Below are 19,625 nucleotides of genomic sequence, written 5' to 3'. Positions count from 1 at the left end.
CTGTGAGAAGCCATGTGAAAGGGGGTTAAGCTTTTAAATAAGTTTCAAGAGCAGCAGGGCATGGATTTATGATAACCTTGTATTGCTGGACCCCACTGGACAATTCTAGGATTTTGGTCTGTAGACAAAGCCCTTGTCTGAGTCAGAAGAGGAGAGTTTTCAGAAACTCATAGTTCGATAAGAATTCTTTCAAAATAGGTACAGTGGAAGTTTCTAAACTTCTTCTCAATAATGACATTGCTCTAATCTGTTTTTCCTTACCAACTTCCCTTCCTCCTCTTCCATAACTAACTTTCCAGTTTTCATATCACAAGTTAACGTTTAATTCATGTACTTGCCCCACTTGAGGACCTATGGAATATTATTACTTATTTATGGGGTCATGTTTACTACGGTCAGCAGAGGGAATGATTACTTCATAATAATCATCCAAGGTTGACGGTGTGTGTGTGTGGTGTGTGTGTGTGTGTGTGTGTGTGTGTGTTTGTTTTGGTCAGTGAGCCAGCTGAGGTTTAGCGAGATTAAGTATCTTGCCCAAAACCACTTACCTAGTAAGTGGTCAAGCCAGAGATTAAATCCAAGCTTCTCTGGTTCCCAAATATGTGTAGATTTCCTATGAGTCACACAATGTGATATTCTGAGCAGTTGGTTGATATTTAAAAGGCATGAACAAAAGCCTCCCACCCAGAAATAACTCTACTTCTCAATAGTTACTGTGCTTTAAATTCCAGTATTTGAGATGCATCTTTTTGGAATTATTGTCTGCTCTCTTCATGAAGTGTTTTAAGTTACTAATTATTCTCCATTTTTATAGACCTTAATACAGCACTTAAATGTATATTAAATTAAATGTAGGCATACTTTTAGCTGCTCAAATAACAGAAAACCTCACTGTGGCTTAAACAAATAGAGTAAGTGGTTGCTGGTTTAGTGGCTTAATATATCAGGGCTGGTATTACTGTGATTTTTTTTGGGGGGGGGCCTTTTCCTCATGGTCACAAGACAGCTGCTGCAGACCCAAGCATCACCTCTTTTCAGGGCTGGAGGAAGGGAACAAAGAGCACTATGCCAGCCAGATGTCATTTTTATCCAAAATAGAAAACATTCTATTAAATACTCCAGCAATCTTTTGTTTATGACCTCTGGTCACAACTGCATCACATGGCTACACATATCTGCAAAAGAGTCAGGAGGATATTTCTATGATGGAGGTGGACAAGAGAGAAGAGGGAGTCGGTGGCAAGGAGTTAGGCAGTGAACAGGGTTGGCCACAACGTATATGTGTTCATTTCATCATTACAACTACTTTCAGAGACAGCAAATAACATTATGTCCATTTTACAGATGATGGACATAAGTCCAAGAAGTTTAAATGACTTCCCAAGGTTACGTAACAATTTAGACTATCCAGAATCTGAAACTTGGTTTCCTGCATTTTTTACACTCTTTGCGAAGAAGGAGTTAGTAGTTCAGTGATTAATATTTTACTGCATTAGATTTGAAATCCTTCTCCTTGGCTGCAGAAAACACTCAGGGCAACATGGGTGCACAGGGCTGCTGGAATGGGCAACAGACTCCTAAAGGGAGGGAAGGTTGCAGGGTGGGTGGTGAGGGAATGACGCACGTCAGCTGTGCTTGTTTTGCACGGGAGTGGACACTGAATACGAATTCTGAGCCTGCCTTTTCTGTTTTTCCCTTCTGCAGTTCTGGGCTGAGGGTCTTGGAGGAAAAATCAGTCAGAACATTGACATTTCTCTACCCCTATTTGTCCTGTGACCCGGTCTCTGATGGGCAATTGTGGTCTAAATTCTTTGTTGACTGACTCTTGGCAATGCCTTCATGAAGGAAAAAATCTCATTATTTGTCTTGCCTCAGTAGTGGCTTTTCATTCTGTTTCATCCAAAAGCTGGTTTCTGAGGAAGGGAACTCTTTTTTGGATGAACACATTTGGTGCATTTTCTTTGGGACCAATATCTTTCAAATATCCTAGAACTGAATTTGGAAGTTCATAGTCCTGAATAATAAGAAGAGTCGAGGCGACGACTGTGGAAGGGAGGGGTGCGTACCCCATGCTAGTCTGTGATACAGCCTTCTCGGACTCCCCTCTGGGTTTCCTCAGCGTTTTCAGTGCCTCTGTTATGGCAACTTCTACCAGCACTGTGGTCATTCATTTATATTTTGCTTCCTCGTCAAACACCAAGAGGCCTTTTCACCTTTGTATCAACAGAACTTTACAAATAGCAGCATTCAATAACTAACTGAAAAAAAGAGCTTGGTTTTATTGACTATTTGGTTTAAAGGTTAACCAAAAAAATCTTATTTATTTTTGTTCATGCTGTTGAAAACAAGTTATGTAATGTAATGGTTCAAGGTTTTGCCTTAGTAGGCAGAATATTTTAGATATAAATGGTAATTCAGTGTGTTTGGTACTGTAGATTGTTATTTTGAATGTCAGTTACTCTTTCCTAGTTGAGCCATTTTGCACATGCAGATTCTTTGTTGGGATGCATTTGAATGTCTCATGACCTCAGTCATTCTCATTTTTCCTTCCTCTCTTTTTTTTTAATAATCATTTTCCTTTATTTTTGTTATTAACTTACATTTATTTGTTCACTTGTTTCCAAAAGTATTAAAATTATATAATTAAAAGTCTCCCCTCCGTTTCTGATCCCCAGCCAGTTCACCTCCTCTAAGCAACACTTATCATGAAGTTCTATAGTATTTTTTCAAAGACGTTTTATGCACATACAAATACAAACATATCTTCTCCTCTTAGGAGAACTAGACAAGTAGTAGCATATTGTTTGCTTTTTTTAAAAAACTGAGTTACTTCTGAGACCACTTTCTTCAATAGTATGTAACAATTTTCTCATGAATTCCATACTATTTATTTATTCTAAATACTGTTTATTCCATTTTGCAGACATCTGTTTGTTTAACCCCTTTCCCTATTAGTGGATATTTAGATTATTTCTAGTCTTTTGCTAATACAGTCAGTGCTGTAACAAATGATCATATGTGTTCACTCTCACCCGTGTAAATATGTTGATAGGACAGGTTTCATCTAAGGAAATAGAATTTTGTGGTCAAAGAATATGTGCATTTATGACCTGATAAATTGCCCTCTCAGAGGCTGTGCTGGTTTACACTTGTATCTGCAATCTATGATTCCTGTTTCCCCACACCTTCACTAGTATGGTGTGTTATAAAACTTTTAGATCTTTTTCAATATGACAGATCAGAAACATGGTATCACATTTTCCTCTTATGAGTGAAGTTGAGCATCTTTTTTATAATAGGTTTAAGAGCCATTTTTATTTCCTTTTTCATGACCTGCTGTTTGTTTCCTTTGTTCATTTTTCTGTGAGGCTGCTCCCGTCTCTTTTTAAGGATTTATAGGAATTTTTGTACAACTAGGGAAATTAGTTTTTTGTGATAACAATTGTAAAACGTTTCCTCTGGTTTTGGTGTTTGACTTTTGTACTCTCTTTTTTGTAGTTTTGCCAGGCTTAGAAAACAAAAGCTTCACGTAACCAAGTCAAAAAGTGTATCAATATTTTCTTTTAAGGCTCTGGTGTTTTTGTCAGATTTAAAAGACCTTCCTTTTGGTGAGCTTACAAAAATACATGATTTCTTCTAATATGATGGTAGTTTCACTTTTGTACATCTAAATCTTTCATCTACCTGGAATTTTTCTTGATATATTTGGTGCGAGCCATCGGTTAAACTTTAAGTTTCTCCGGATGGCTATTTAGTTGTCCCCAAATCATTTTTCAATAAACTGTGTTTTTCCCACTGATTTGATTGTCTGCCTTTATAATATTCTGAAATTCCGAGAGTGTTGGGTCAATTTTGGACTTTCTCGTCTGTCCTGTTGACCTCTCAGATATTTTATGTGCCACTACCACATGGTTTTAGTTATTAATTTGTTTAAATCTATCAAGGCTGCGTCTCCCTTATTACTTTTCCTTTTCAGCGTTTTCCCGGCTATTCTTCCTGTACTTAATGTTTTTAACAAATAATACGTAAAATGATTTTATTCAGTCTGTATTTTTTAAGAGCTCACTTTTGTGCTGAGCACTGCCCTGAATTCTCTACTAGGAAGGAAACCCAGGGTGTATAAGGCACTGTCCCAGATCAGACCACAGAGCTTTCAGTCTCATTGAGGAGGAAAAGCACATGTCAAGGAGGCTGGGGGCTGAGGAGAGGTCCCCACACGACCACGTGATCTGATGATGGGGCAGGCCTCTCCCACCCTCTTCCTGCTGACGACTCTCACTCCCAGTTCATTGTGGGCAGTGAGCTTGAAGTATATTATGTTTGGAGTATCTAAGCAAATATGAAGCAGTTACACTGGAAAGTTCAAGCTTGTGATGGGATATACTCGAAGGACATATCCCATGTTATATCTGCAAGTTACTTTACTCTGGTGAAGACCATTAACCACAGCTCTAGAGTTAAAGTAGATGAAATTGTCCTGCTTTTGCCCTAAAAATCTTACCAACATCAAAATGAAAAGTGAATATAGCAGTGTGTTACTATCTGTCATTTTGATAACTCTAATGCCCCCAAACCCCACACAGGTTAACTTGAAACAGATTATATATATTATATGGATGGTATGGAATGTAATGGAAATACTTTTACAGTTGAACTTAATTCTTGACATGGAATCAGTTATTGAAAAACTGTGACATTTAGAATGTTTTCACTCTATAGAATATTGAGTACATTAACATATTTCTAAACCTGGTAAATGTCACTTTACAGTTTGTAATTGACAGCCCTCACCCTTGGCTCCAAAAATAACACTTTATTTTCTTCCTGCTTCATAGACGGGCTTGACCTTTCAGCTGCCCTCCACATGTGGGGTTCCTCAGGACTTGGCCTTGTGTCCTGTCCTTTTTATTTTCTCTATTTTTTCCTTTGATCTCATAAAACTACCTAAATACTGACGTCTTCCAAATTTATTTCAATAGTGCAGACTTCTCCTCTGAGTGACTTGCATTTCCTCTGCGTACTTGGCATCTATACTTAGATGACAATGGCCAAAGTGAAACCTCCTCCCTCCCTGCATCCAGCCCTATTGTACTCAGGAAGTGGCACAGCCATCCACTGTGTCAGAGTAGAAACTCAGCCGTCTATGACTCTTTTTTTTTTTTTAATCACTCCCACATTGAGCCAATCAGCAAGTTCTAGCAAGATCTCCAAACTATATTTCTAGTGCACTCACTATCTTCATTCCCACGCCAACCCCCACTCACCATGGTCCAGGTCAGGGGGATACTAACAACAGCCAGTCAGATGCAGTAGTGCTTCCTAACTTGTGTCTTCCCTTGTATACGCTGGTTTTCCCACAGCAGTAGGATGAGCCCTTTAATCTGTAAATCACATCATGTCATTCCTCTGCCTAATACCTTTTAGTGGGTTCCCACTGTGCTTGGAATGAAATCCAGTCTTGACACTCATGCAGGAAAAATGGGGCACGAGAGAATGGCCATGTCCCGGGACCCAGGCGAGTCACTGGGACATGCCCCATCAAGTGAGGGTCCTTCGCTTCATTCAGGAAAGAATTCAAGCGTGAACCATAATTGAACAAAGGTAGATTTATTCAGAGAGGTGCACACTCCATAGACCTAATGTAGGCTGTCTCAGAAGGCCAGAGAGGCTACGAAGCATGTGGGTGGCTATTCAGTTTACATTAAAATAGATACAGACTCCATAGACAGAATGCAGGCCATCTCAAAAGGCAGGAGAAAGGCCACGCATGAGGTGCAGGGTTGTGAGTTTTTATAGGCCAGTAACTTCATATGCTAACAAGTGCGAGGATTATTCCAACTACTTTGGGAAAGGGGCTGGGATTCCCAGGAATTGGGTCCTAACCTACTTTTTGACCTTTCATGGTTAGCCTTGAAACTGTCGTGGCTCCTGTGGGAGTACCATTTAGCACGCTGTTGTATTACAATGAGCATATAATGAAGCTCAAGGTCTACTGGCAGTTGAATCTTCCACCATCTTGGTACTAATTGCTGTGTCATTCTTTTAATAGTTAGGCCCTGCCCCCTTCCCTCCTATCTCAACACCATGATCAGCAAGGTTCTACATGTCTGGTGCCTCTTTGTCTCTTCAAACTCATCTCCTTTCACTCTGCCCCTTGATCATTAAGTTTCAACCACTCTGGGGTTCTTTCATTTCCTTAAGCATGCTAAGCTTTTTATAGCCCATGGCTTTTACGTGTGCTGTTACCTTTGCCTAGAATGTTCTTCTCCTGGCTGTTTATGTGACTGGCTCTTCTCTTTGTCCAGGTGTAGCCCTAAATGGTTCTTCTTGAGATGTCTTTCCTGATGACCATATCTGCTGTCACCTCCAATATATTGTTCTCTGTCTCATCTCTTTGTTTCCTTAATGGCAGTGTCCACAGACATATTTATCAAATTGCTATAGGTCTGTCTTTCCTAATGAAAGTTAGTTTTGTGGGGCAGACCCTCAGTCTGCTATACACCCTTTGGGGTGGCTAGTATGTAGCATAGTGCCTGACACATAGTGAGTATTCAGTACCCTGATATCTTGTAAGTAAATGAATAAAGAAAGGAATAAGCAGCAATTAAGGGTGGGATTATGTGAAGAATAGAAGAAAATATTTCTTTCTTAATTTTAGCATTGTAATATGTACTGTGATCAAACAAAACCAAAAATAAAGTCATTTCAGGTGTTGATTAAATCTTGATAATAAAAAGCAACTACGAGATAGATTTCTCTGGGGATGTTACTGGACTTGCTCTGGAATTGCAAAATGCTGCTGCTGCAATGACTTAGCATTTAATGGGATGAGTTCTCTACAGATTTGGAAAATGTCATAGATTTATTTTACTTGTTTTCTGCTTTAGGCTTCTCATATCCTGTGAGCATACTTAATTAGCATTAGGACCGGTCCAGCGATTAGGATGGTCAACAGTAACTGAGGAATAGCAAGGTAGTTCATTTACAAGCATTGATGATTCTCTACTAGGTGGATGTGGAGCCTGTCCTTACGGAGCCTCATGGACAAGTAGGGGTGGCAGTCCTACAAAGACATCCTTATCGTCCTCTGTGGCTGCATCAGTAAGATGCACATACAGGGATCATGGTGGAACAAAGGAGGGAGTTTTCAGATTTGTCTAGGGCACGAACAGTGTTCTAAAGGAGGTGACCGTGGAGTTCGGTCTTGAGTAAGAATTTGCTAGGTGGAAAGACTTTCCAGTCCATAGGACAGAATGGACAAGGACCTACTTGGGCAGGTCTGTCGGAAGGTAAAGGGGAAGGCTTCTGAGAACACCAGTGGCACAGTGTTAAAGTTACGGGAATAACAGAGAACCAGCCTTGTCAGGGAAGTGAGCAGAGGGAGCCATCACAAGGGGCCCGGAAAGAGTATAGAATGAGATCAGAGGAACAAGTGCTCTGTGAGTGATGAGAGGAGGGCCAGGCCGGGAAAGATTGAACACTGGAGGTAGCATCTCTATACATCAAAATTGGCATTTCTTTACCAGTTGCCTGGGAAGGTACTTACTCTGCCTTTCTGCTGCTGTTGCGGGAGTGGTGTGGGGAGAGCCTGTCTTGCGACTGTGCTCAGGATCTGCAGCACAGCTTTTGAGTCTCCGGAGGCTTGATGCTTCTTACTCCTTTTAGGGCTGGATTTGATTTTTTTGCCAAGTCATTCAGAGCCATGTTCAGTGAAGAAAGTAGACAAACTAGGGAATCCCATTTTCAGTAGAAATGGAAATGTAGATTTAAATAACAATGCTGTTTTTCTTACATGACCTGTAATAGGCCCTGATAGCAATTTCCAAAGAGAGCAGTTCCATCATCTCCGGGAGTACAGAGCCTCTCAGAGTAACTAGTTGGAGGGATACATTCTTTTAGGTATAAACGGCTTAATAGATTTTAGGGTCACATTCCTTTATGGTTATACAGTACCCAGGAAGTACTCACTGCTAGAAAGTTTAGAAGGCTTCTACCAGGACATCTATACAATCTTTTGTGTATCTTTATTATTGAAATCCTTTTTGCCACCGTGGTATTGAACGTGGGGAAGTGAACAGAAATATTTCTGTAGCCAACTTGGCTGCTTTATTTATGATCTGTTTATTGGGAACTGGAGATTTTTTTTTAACTGTCTAGTAGCATTTGTCAAATCCTTTGAGGTCCCTGGATGAAAAGTTACGATAAAGGCATACCTAAAGCCATTACATAGCCAGAGCTTAATTTGTTACAATTTTGTTGTGTTTATGAGAGATTCTGCTGGTTCTCCCACTTTTTGAGGTACCAGAAAGAAGTAATACTTTTTGTCCTCAAATTCCTGTCTTTGCAAAGCAGCACTCATAGCAGTGTTTGAATAATAGCATAAGAAGTAGCTGTGACCCACAGGAGAATTAACGTAGAATGGGGATTTGTAACCATCTAAGTGGTGGGAAATTGACTTTCCTGACTCCAGAGGAGCGGAGTCATAGTGGAGATCTGCTCAGCCAATTTCCTTTGCAGCTCACCTGAGGACACACTGTTCTCACATGGGTTGCTTTCATTCCACACTTTTCTACCTAAGTTGGCTACTTACCATGAGGCAAATGATATGTCATCTTTCTCAGTGGGGAGCACTGTTGGCATTCTGGGCAGGCAGGTCCTTTCTGTGCGTGGGACTCTCAGAATTGCAGCATGCTTGGCACCCCTGGCTTCCTGGCTGTAAATGCCAGTAGCCTTCACAAGTCACTGTGGCAGTCAGAAGTGTCATCACACATTTCCAGATGCTCTGGTTGTTTATGGACTGGAGCCTGGTGGACTTGTTTACTGAACAGTCAGGGAAGACAGGAAACATTCTTCTCTGTTCCTCTTACTGTGTCTGTCTGTCTTTCTATCTCTCTCCTTTATTTTCTTTTTGTTTTCTTTCATTGTGGAGTGAGGAATGATGGAAATAAGAAAAAGGAACCTCTATTAAGAAAAAAAAGGAAGGTCAAAAACAAATTAATAATCCAAGGCAAGGCTAAGGGAGAGCAAAAGAAAAGAGATTTAAAAAATAGAGCAGTAGTGAAGAAGCTGGAAGAAATGATTTTGTCACATTTGTCTTGGTCCCTTGTGATATTTCCCTCTGAAGCCAAGAATAAGATTTCCTGTAAGAATACTCGTGTATTGTTGCATTATAGAGTATGAATGATTGCAGAGACACCGTGAACAGATTTCACTGAGAAGAGGGCTCAAGCTGTGCCAGCTTTAGCTGCAGACCCTCAGAGACGAGAGCCGCTTGTTAGAAGGCACATCCATGTGGCTTCACCTGGGGGAGGTGTGTTTCTGGGAGACCTGAGCCCCGTATTTTAAAATGATGTTTCTTACATGATTGTCCAGAAGCACAGACTCCGAAATACCTTCAGCTCCCGTAGGGAACGTTTTGAATTTTAATTTGTGTAAAACAGAATTCTCCTTTTCTGCCATTTTCGAAAAATGGCATACCTGGCTAGCATTTAGAAGTTATGACCTCTAGCTTGCCACAATTGCTAAAAGTCACCTGTGATGTATTTTAAAAATCTGCACTAACACTTGTGGACCATTCATGCCATACTGAAGCTGATTTTCTACTTTATTTTTTCAGTTGTTCATGGTGGACAATGGAGCAGATGACTGGAGAATAGCCATGACTTATGAGCGTATTTTCTTCATCTGCTTGGAAATACTGGTGTGTGCTATCCATCCCATACCTGGGAATTATACATTCACATGGACGGCCCGGCTTGCCTTCTCCTATGCCCCATCCACCACCACCGCTGATGTGGATATTATTTTATCTATACCAATGTTCTTAAGACTCTACCTGATTGCCAGAGTCATGCTTTTACATAGCAAACTTTTCACTGATGCCTCCTCTAGAAGCATTGGAGCACTTAATAAGATAAACTTCAATACACGTTTTGTTATGAAGACTTTAATGACTATATGCCCAGGAACTGTGCTCTTGGTTTTTAGTATCTCATTATGGATAATTGCTGCGTGGACTGTCCGAGCTTGTGAAAGGTAAGTTTCTTTCTTTTCCTGAGAACATAATTTGCTGTACGGTGTTCTTGAAAGTGGGATAAAGAAAACAGTTTTGACTAGAGGCGTGTAGTTTATGCACTCTTGAAAATTTGGGGTTCTCGACTGGGCTTCTTTTAAATGGGTGCGACACAACTTTTCTTAAGATGTTTGCCTACAGGAGTATCTTGATGGTTAGGTGTTTTTTTGTTTTTAGTTTTTTGTTTTTTCAAATTTGATCAGTTTTCAGCCTAGGGCTGCATTTTTAACCCATGTCTAAAACTTGGAGACCTCCAAATCGTATGGGAGACTTCGATCAGAAATGTTTGTTTAATGGTAATACTGAATCATTTTGGTGCCTCTTTGGTTACAGTGTTGATTGTTGTTGAGATAGAAATCCAGGCGAAAAGTGGTGATGCAAGTTGTCTGAACTTGAGGGAACATCTCACAGTGGTCTGTTGATTGTAGTGCCTGTTTATACTAGTGGTCACATGATTACTGTATGTTCCTTGTAGTGTATTTGGGTTTATTGAACTCTCAACAGTTAGTGCAAAGGGGCCGTTTACATTTGCTTTCTTGTCTGAAGAGCTCTGGTGGTGTGGTGCTAGACAGTCAGAACTCGAGAGCTGCTCAGTGAGTTAGAGCATCAGTGATGATAACCTTGCCATTTAACAGACAAACAGAAGTAGATTTGTTACGTAAATAGGAGGAACACTGTCATACTGAGATGGGAAACATCTTGTGACCTCAGTGAAGAAAATTCCAGTTGAAATCAGCTATAGACATTTAGAAATGATTTAAATGTTTATAGAACTTAAATATTAGGAGATTGGTGTTTGTGGTAGCTAGGTATTTTCAAATTTAGCTTTGAAAATCAAAATTGTACACACACACAAATAGTTTAACAACAAAAAATGTCTGTATGAGAATTTTTGCAAAATTAGCAAATCCAGAGCACCCCTCCCCCAATTGTTTTCCAGAAGCAGTCACTTTAAATTCATTTAGCCCTTTCTGTGGTAATTACTTTCCATATTTCTAAATGGTATTGCTTATGTTGCTACATCTAGATTTCCTATCTAGATTTTTATGGAAGCTGAGGTTTTAGTTTTCTTTCACTTTTTCTTGAACCTTGTTTCTCCCTCTTTCTTCGTTGGTTCCCTCATTTTGGCTGAATGTGTCTTCCAGTAGCTTCTCAGAAAAGGTAGTGGGTGAGAGAGATTTTTTGAGACCTGACAGGTATAGCAGTCTTCATTCTTGTCTTCTGCTAATTGATAACTGGGCAGAATAGAAAACTCTGGATTGAAGATTATTTTCTCAGAATATTGAAGACTTTGTGAATGAAAAATACCGCAAGCCACATCAATAAACAAGGAATGCTGAAGTCAAGTCATCAGCCGCTGCTGCCGCCCCCGCAGTGAAGACAAGCCTGCAGCCTGGCCTCTGCAGCCACCCACGATAGTGCACCTGAGGGGACTCAGAATAAGAAAGGGCAGAGTACTGGCCCTGGATAGCTAGTTGCTTGTCAAAGAAATGTTTTCATTGAGCCCAAACGTTTGCTCCCTCCCATACATAGAAAAGCACTAAATTCTTTAACTTGAGATGTCCAGTTTTCTTTAACAGTAATCTTTAATGCTCCAACTACCTCGTTTTTGTTGTAAGACTCCTATATATCCTGGCTCCTCCCCTGCCTCTTTGGAGCAGCCCCTCAGAGACATCTGAGAGGCTGGCATCCCGGGCTCAGGGTCCTTAGAAATGTCCACCGAACAAAACATAACTCTCAACTTGTAAGCAGTGCATTTATTTCAGTCGACAACTTCATTTTCCTCCAGCTTCCAGGGTCCAGCAGTCTGATGCTATTCTCACTTTTTATCCCCCCTCCCCTTTTTTTTTTTCTAGAAGCTTTTGAGGATCATGGATCTAAAATGGCACAAGGAGGGTATATCTTGATGTGATTCTGTTTTAATCCAGTGGGCCTGTTCAGTCTTGAAATTAATCTCCTTCAGTTCCTGGAAATTTTCTTAAATTAATGATTTTTGTTCCTATTCTTTTGTTGTGTGGATATTGGCCCTCCTATGTTCTTAATTTTCTCATTTGCTTTCTGTATTCTTTTCCATCTCTGTTTTTGCTCTTTGTATGGAAGAGAACCTCAATTTAGCTTTCAGATTCTTTCTTTTGGAATTTTGTTTCTTTATTATGTATTAATTCGCAGTGTCTCGTACTTGATCCCCAAATGCCCATTTTTTGAAGATAGTGTCATGCTTTTTCCCCCATAGATGTACTGTTTTATTTCTCTAGAGAAGTTAATGGTAATTTTTTTGGAATTTTTTCTATTTGTACATATATTTTTTTGGTTTCCCCAAAGATGATTATGATTTAGTTCTCTTTGTTTTGTTTCCTTTTGGCTTCTGCCTGTTTTATAAGGTTTCCTTAAGTGTTTGGTAACCTTGGCTGTCCACTCGTACTTCAGACTGAGGCTAAAGACCTGATTAGAAGCTTTCTGTACAAACCTAGAACTTGTCGGCTGTGAGCTTCACTACAGGGTGATTTGGATGGGGGCATGCAACACTGATTTCAGTATCTGTACATATTTTTATTTCTCTCTGAACAATCCTACTGGCTCATGGGAAGTCTTTGTCCTGCCATGAAGGTAGATGCCTGGATAACAGCATACTGGGAATTGAAAGACGGGGCAAAGAAGAGGTCTCAACAGTTACTATGTGAACATCGACTTACCCTCCTAGTTGCAGAGGAGATACCCTGCCGTCAGTCAGCCCAGAGACCTTGCCTTTTACCTTTCCGGGTTGGCAGAGGCGTTACCAGTCACACAGGGTGGAAGAGGGAGTCTAGGTGTCGAAGTGCTTCTATGCAGTATCTGAACCTGTCCTCACACTTAAAGCTCTGCCATTATCTTCTCTCTCAGAAGTACTGGTGCTCAGGATCCCTGAGTCTTTGGTTGTGTGTGTGGAGGGAGGGCGAGGTTGCTGGTTTTCAGTGCAGATAGGGTTGCTTCCTGATTTTTCGCCACTGCTGGGCTAGAATTCTCCTTTCTCCAGTCAGGTAAGTGAGTTTTCACTTGTCAGTTGGCTTTCAAACCTCTTTATTCCTATCTTGTCACTCATTCTTCTTGTCCTTATGGGTTGATGCTTTTTTTGGTTTGTTTTATAATCATTTTAAGGGGGTCTGGGGAGGGAGCTGAGGCCAGCATGTTTGTGGAATCCACCTGTTTTTATGAGAAATTCTATAGTGACGAGTTTTTAATACTATGGATCTGAATCTTTTTTTTTTTAGAACGTCTCTACATAAATACGGCATTTGAGGGATTAAAGTTTTTCCTTTTAAAAAAAGATAGACTCCTCATGGTAATGCTTTGTTTCCTAGCTGTCATGGTATTTAGAGGCTTATGATATTTTCTGGAGCAGATGTACCTATGAAGTTTGAAGAATAAATATGGAAAACCTTAGTTGATAAACCTGTTTAGTTAATGAAAATGACTCTTGGTTGAAAGTTGTGCATAACAACATAACCAGGGGATAAAAGCAGAGTTGAACAATACCTGCATCCATATGGGTGGTCCCTATTGCATCTGCTTCCCAAGGGCCAGTTAAATAACAAAAATGTGCAAGCCATTCATTGTCTTTTCAAAATGGCTCATCCTAGCTGTTTGAACCCATTGTCACTTAAATACAGAAAGCCTGAGGCAAGTGATGCCAGATCTTCTTCGAAGCCTAAAAGTAAGTGTGTTTTTTAACATACTGAGATTGTCAGATGAAGGACCCTCCCTGTTTTCATATAAAGAGGTGTGAAAAAGGGACAGTTATCTGTTTCACATCAAGAATGAGTCTGTAGCCAGCAGTTACCTAAAAGGAACACATCCATGGTCTGAGGAAGACCAGGGCTGGAAAACGAGGATTTAGTCCCTGTTGTGCAATTTAGGGGCTGAGTCAGCTCAGGCCAACCAGCTCGCTTATTTTTGCCTTGGTTTCTTCCTTACAAACTCCGTGGATCGATCAGCTTTTCTCTTCCGAAGGTAACATTTTATAATTGTACAAATGTGTTGAAGAAGAGAAAATCATTAACCAGCATGGTGACAGTGGAAGATTTTCCACATTTCATTCTTCATTAAACTTCCCGTTTTGCTACACAAAATCCCTAGACTATGATTTGTAAGATACAAAGATATAAAACATTTTTTTTGGTTTGTTTTTTACAGAGTTCATTTTGAATACGATGTAGCCTGCATCTTACACTTCCTTAGATGTTTACTTTCTGGCTGTTCTTTGGTCCATCTTTCCTGCTTTCCTTCCTTCCTTTCTTTTGTGAAATTTGTAATACTTCAATATAACACACAACTCTCCTGTTTTTTGGTTTGGAATTTGGATTTGAATGAGCTCCACTAGGCCCATCCTTGGTTCATCCAAACATTCCTTCCATATAAAGGAGGATTCGCACCCAATAACTAAGTTATCCTCTTAGTAAACGAGAGTAACTCTAAGAATGTTTTTTAAAGGAGAGAGTTTTTGAGAGAGAGAGAGGCAGATGGCTTTCTGGAGCAATTTTACAAACCTGTCCATCTCCTTTCTCCGAGCACAACACATCTAGAGGTTTCTGGAAAATGTTCTCCATTAATGAGGAGGGTGTCCTATAGGAGGCATCTGTTCCTCATGGATTACTTTCCCTGGCAGATCAGGTACCTCTGATTCACCTATAAGTAAGAAGGACTCTTCTTTTCTATTCGTTCCTTCATTCCTTTTTTCTTTCTTTCCTTTTACTCTCTTTGAGAATAAGAGGAGGCAGATTGGTATTATTTCTGGGGCCTACATTTGTCAGGAGGAGGCTACCCCAGACCAGATCACAGCATCCTTTCTATCTTTGGTTCTGGTCTGACCTCGTGTTTTGGTGACATCAGGCCTGGAAAGAACACTCTCTTCTGAGGCAGCCTGGGAAGTATGGCCTGCTGCTGTTCACGGGGACCTTGGCGAAGGCATTTAATCAGATGTATCAGGGGAAGCTTCGGGCACATTTGTATCTTGGGACTGTGACTCCAAGAGCTTGGAGTGCTGAAAATTGGGAACTATCCTATCCTGAGTCACATCTTTTGAGCCTTCACTGGCCTTGTGAAGGTAGCATAGGTGAGTGTTCAACCCGAAGTGTGTTGTGCTGGATGCCATTTCTGAGGAAAGTCAGTAGCTGTTTTTTAAGGGTACGACTGGATACCGTGGGCCAGTACTGTGTTACACAGAAAAAACCATTTTGCTTTGTGAATGTGCATTGAGAATATCGAAGACAGGAAAGGAACATTTCTTTAGCCAGCACGATTGGCATATCTCAATACTGATATTTCAGAAGGAGGTGGGAAGGGATTGTAACTTTTGGCACAGTTTGGGAATTTTTAAAAATGTTTCTTTGTTCAATACATTCATTATTTTCTGTCTACTACAAGTTTTATAATGTGGGAGGGGGCCCACTTTGGGATGGAGAGGAAGAAGGAGAAAGGAAAGGCGAGCTGGGAACTTTGGTGGCAATGTTGCAAGTAGAAAAGCAGACACTGAAGAAATCTGTAATAAACCAGAGATGCTGGGCACTGTTTCTGTCACTGGAAAAGATTCATTTAGTTAAGACATTAGTAGCCAATTAAACTTACTGTTTTTATTCATCTCATTTTATCTAAGAGCATTTAAGTATGCAGTAACTCATAAACATTAGTTAGAGACAGGTTTTTAGAAATGACTTGAGAATGGTTTGCTTTTTTTTTTCGAAGTGGGAAAATTGGAGAAGCAAACAATGAAACTTATTTTGAATAGTTCCTAATAATCTAAACTGCATTTTAGATGGATTATGAATAAATTCTTTCCATCACTAAAAACAGATGAAAATCTGTTTGGTATTTATTTTTTAAATTATCCAAGACAACCTGAGGGATGGAATTTAATTAAGGTTTTGAATCTACTATTCAGTGTCTGAAAAGTATGTTTCATTTCTTTCATTAATCAAAAAAACCTTTTTTTTAACTCTGTCCCTAATAGCCGCATTGCATTTTTTTTAATTGCCTGAAAGATGTTTTCTGAACTGTAGTTGAAACTTACTTTATTATACTGTGGAATATTACAGCCAAATCATACCCCATAATAAAACTTTATATAACATACATTTCATATAAAATAGCTGTTTTTTGGCACAAGGATTGACTCTGTCTTTAGACATCAGTATTATGGAGTTGCTGAGGAAGGTCTTTGTAGGATGAGAATATCTTCTTTTGTAACTAAACCAAACAGGTTTTCATTCTTTTAACACCAATTCATAGAAGACATCTGATTTGGGCTTCTGTTTTCTATTGAATATGGGCCCAGCATTTCAACTCCATTTTGTACATACTAAGGTAAAAAGAATACACTTATTCTTGAGAACCAGTAAAACCAAATATAGAATGGTAGTTGTTTACACCTAGGAAATTAATTCAGCATTGTGGTGGTTACTTTTTTGTAACTAGGTGTGAACCTGTTACTGTAAGATAATGAACATTTATGACTTCCTCTATATAGAGGAAGTTTTACATAAAGCTGAACTTTAAGTTTCAACATGTGATAAACTATTTAGAATGCGTAAATGACCTGGGTTCTAATTTTCAAGTTTCTTCTTTCAAGAAAGTTTTTGTTGGCTTTAGTTTTCTCTTATATAAGCCAGTTTTTCAAGGAGGAGAGATGGATGGGATCTGAAAATCTTATTTGTTCTGTTTATTTATTTTGTATTACTTATATAGGATCAAATGGAGCCAAATGTGAAATGAGAAGCTACATTTTAGAACATGAACTTGTTTTCTTGATCCGCTGTCTATGATTTTATTTTACATTTTCAGGAGGCTCACTCACAGACCTGCCCTCATTCAAGCCCTGACCCCCAGAGATGCCTTATTTCCTGCTGATTTACTTAAATTAGAAACATGTTACTTGTGATCAGGTGTCTTCAATAGTTGTAAAAGTCATAAAATATGCAGGGCAGGGCAGGGGAGACCTCCTGCTGCATCCTTGATTTATTACTGTGTCCCCAGTAATTAGATTATTTCTCACCACTTTGGGTTTCAGCTGTTGCTAAGTAAATTGTAGGCATTTCATCAATGGGTGTGTAATTTGTGGTTGATGGTAATGTAATACTTTGTAAACTTATACTTCCAGGTCTGATTCATACCTACAGATATAGCGTTTTCAGGCTCATAAATGAGTCACAATTTTAAAATGGGCCCTTTCAAGTTATAAAAGCTGGCAGTTTGAAAGCATTCATCAGGCATCTGTGCCTTGCAGAGCATCACGGCTCAGGATGATGTTTGCCAAATAAATTGGTCATGAAAATCTTACAGAAAGAAAGCCAGTGCTCTCTCAAGCTCGATTTTCTCTTCTTTCCTGCGTAGGTAGGATTTGGTTTTTGGTCTACCTCCTGAGACAATAAGCATTGGTATTTGTTGGCAGGGTGCTTTGAGATCCTGGTCTGATGAGTGCAGTTCAAAAATACCAGGAATGATTATGTTCAAGCAGAAAAAAGGAGAAGCTGGATAGCTGAGAAATCCAACCTCATTGATCTCCTAGTCAGTTCATCACAGTCCTCCCATCCTGACATCCCTCCGATGTCGAGATTTTATGCAGAATAGGTTCTGAGTGTTTTCCCACTTTGGAAAACCCCTTGCTTCATCCATTATGCAGTGTGTATGTGCATCCCTGGGCAGCGTCCTTCTCTCCAGCTTTAGAACCTCCGTGACAGATAGAAAGAACACAGAGTCGCAATGTAGGTGTCCTGACATTCCAGCTATTTTGTCTTTAAGAAAATTAGTATATTTCTTAGCCATCTGTGGGGCTTGATGGGACAAAACTGAAGCATTCCCTTCTTGTCTGCAGAATTTTCTACGTTCTATTTCTTTTTCAAGTTTACATCTGTTATTTTTAACATTACTATATTGCAGAATAGCACTAAAATAACACAAGAAATTCAAGATTTTAAAAGTGCCTTTATATTCAATAAAATGTACAATTTTTGAACAGTTACAGAATTTGGACAAATTTCCCTCTATTACAGTGTTAAACTTTTGTAACCTTTAGTACATATTAATGGGCATGCTGTAGTGAGAATTCACTTAGGGAATAAGATGGGCTTTAGAATCATATCCTAGAGCTGGTGTTGTGGCCCAGAGCACCTCCTATATATAGGAGGGCTGTTTGGCTTGACTTCCTTGAGAGGGACTGGATGAACTATGGCCACCCAGCTTGGCAACCTGGTCGAGCAGAATCTGGCCTATTGATGCTTACTGCAACTCCATGGAGGGTGTGTCAACCCTTGAACTCTCCCTCTCTGCCAGTTCCAGCCCTGTTTTGTCCCTGATTCAGAATCTTATGGATTCATAAATAGTTTGATCACCGCCAAATTCCTGGGCATATTGGAAAAGGCCCAGTCATCAGATACTGAAACGTAGCATGGTGGCAAAGTCAAAGCCATTTTGAGTACAGGGTCATTATTCAGTAAAGGTTTGGTGAATAAATTAAGGAATTAAAAAAAAAAACTTCACAGAGAGTTCCATAATTTTTGGCTAAAGTGTAAAAAGAAAAGATTCTTGCAATTTTTGTGGGTTTCTTTTTTAACAACTTATTGAAGTAGAATTTATATACATATTTTAATTGTACAATTCAGTACTTCTTAGTCCATTTAGAGTTTCGCAACCATCACCGCTATGGAGTTTGGAAACAGTTCTCTCATTCCCCTCCCCCGCCCACACAAAATCCCTGGTTCCCATTTACAGTAAGTCCCTGCTCCCTCCAGTCCCAGGAGACCACTAGTATGCTGGCTGTCTCCATAGATATGCTTTTCTGAGTGCTACATAGAAATGGAATCAGGTAATACATAGTTGTTTTGTGGGGTTTTTGTTTTTTTTTTTTTTTGCATCTGGCTTCTTTTACTTAGCTTAAAGATTTTGACATTCAGCCATGTTATAGTTTGTGCCTTTTTACTGATGAGTAGTATTCTGCTCTAAGGAGAAGCCACATTTTGTTCATACGTCACCAGTTGGTGCACATTTAGAAGATTCCCTGTTTACGGCTGTTATGAGTAAGATTACTGTGATCTTTTGCACAGAAGTCTCTGTACGAACATATGTTTTGGTTTTTCTTACGTAGACACCGAAGAGTGATTTTTCTTAGGCAGACACCATTCATTGTACATTTTTACCAGCAATCAGCAATACTTGAGGGTCCTGGTTTCCTCACATCCTTGGCAACATTGTCAGTCATAGATATATCATATCATCAGTCACATATATATATTCTTAAGTATATAATCATATAAGCATTCCAGTGAGTAGAAAGTGGGTTTAGTGTAGTTGTAATTTGCTGTTTTCTAATGACTAATAATGATGAACATCTTTTCATGTGGTCATTCACCATTTGTATCTCTTTGTTGGCAAAATGTCTGTTTAAATCATTTGCCCATATTTAAATTGGGTCATTAGTCTGAGTAAATTGCAAGAGTTCTTAATATATTCTGGTTACCAGTTCTTTATCAAATGCATGATTTGCAAATATTTTCTGTGGCTTGTCTTTTCATTTTCCTTCTTGGGT

General features: G+C 39.5%; 1 protein-coding gene across 2 annotated transcripts in view; it reads left to right on the top strand.

Moving 5' to 3' along the window:
• Positions 1 to 19,625, top strand: part of KCNN2 (potassium calcium-activated channel subfamily N member 2) — a 364,774-nt gene that overhangs the window by 264,394 nt on the left and 80,755 nt on the right. For both annotated transcript variants that reach the window (XM_072958084.1, XM_072958082.1), the window contains one exon: positions 9,617 to 10,035. In XM_072958084.1, coding sequence (XP_072814185.1) covers positions 9,617 to 10,035 — 419 coding nt within the window. The remainder of the gene's footprint in view (positions 1 to 9,616; positions 10,036 to 19,625) is intronic.

The sequence above is a fragment of the Vicugna pacos genome, chromosome 3 (assembly GCF_048564905.1).
Source record: "Vicugna pacos chromosome 3, VicPac4, whole genome shotgun sequence".
NCBI classification, from domain to species: Eukaryota; Metazoa; Chordata; class Mammalia; order Artiodactyla; family Camelidae; genus Vicugna; species Vicugna pacos.
Note: the sequence above shows the minus strand (reverse complement) of the source record. Positions and strands in the feature narration are given on the sequence as shown.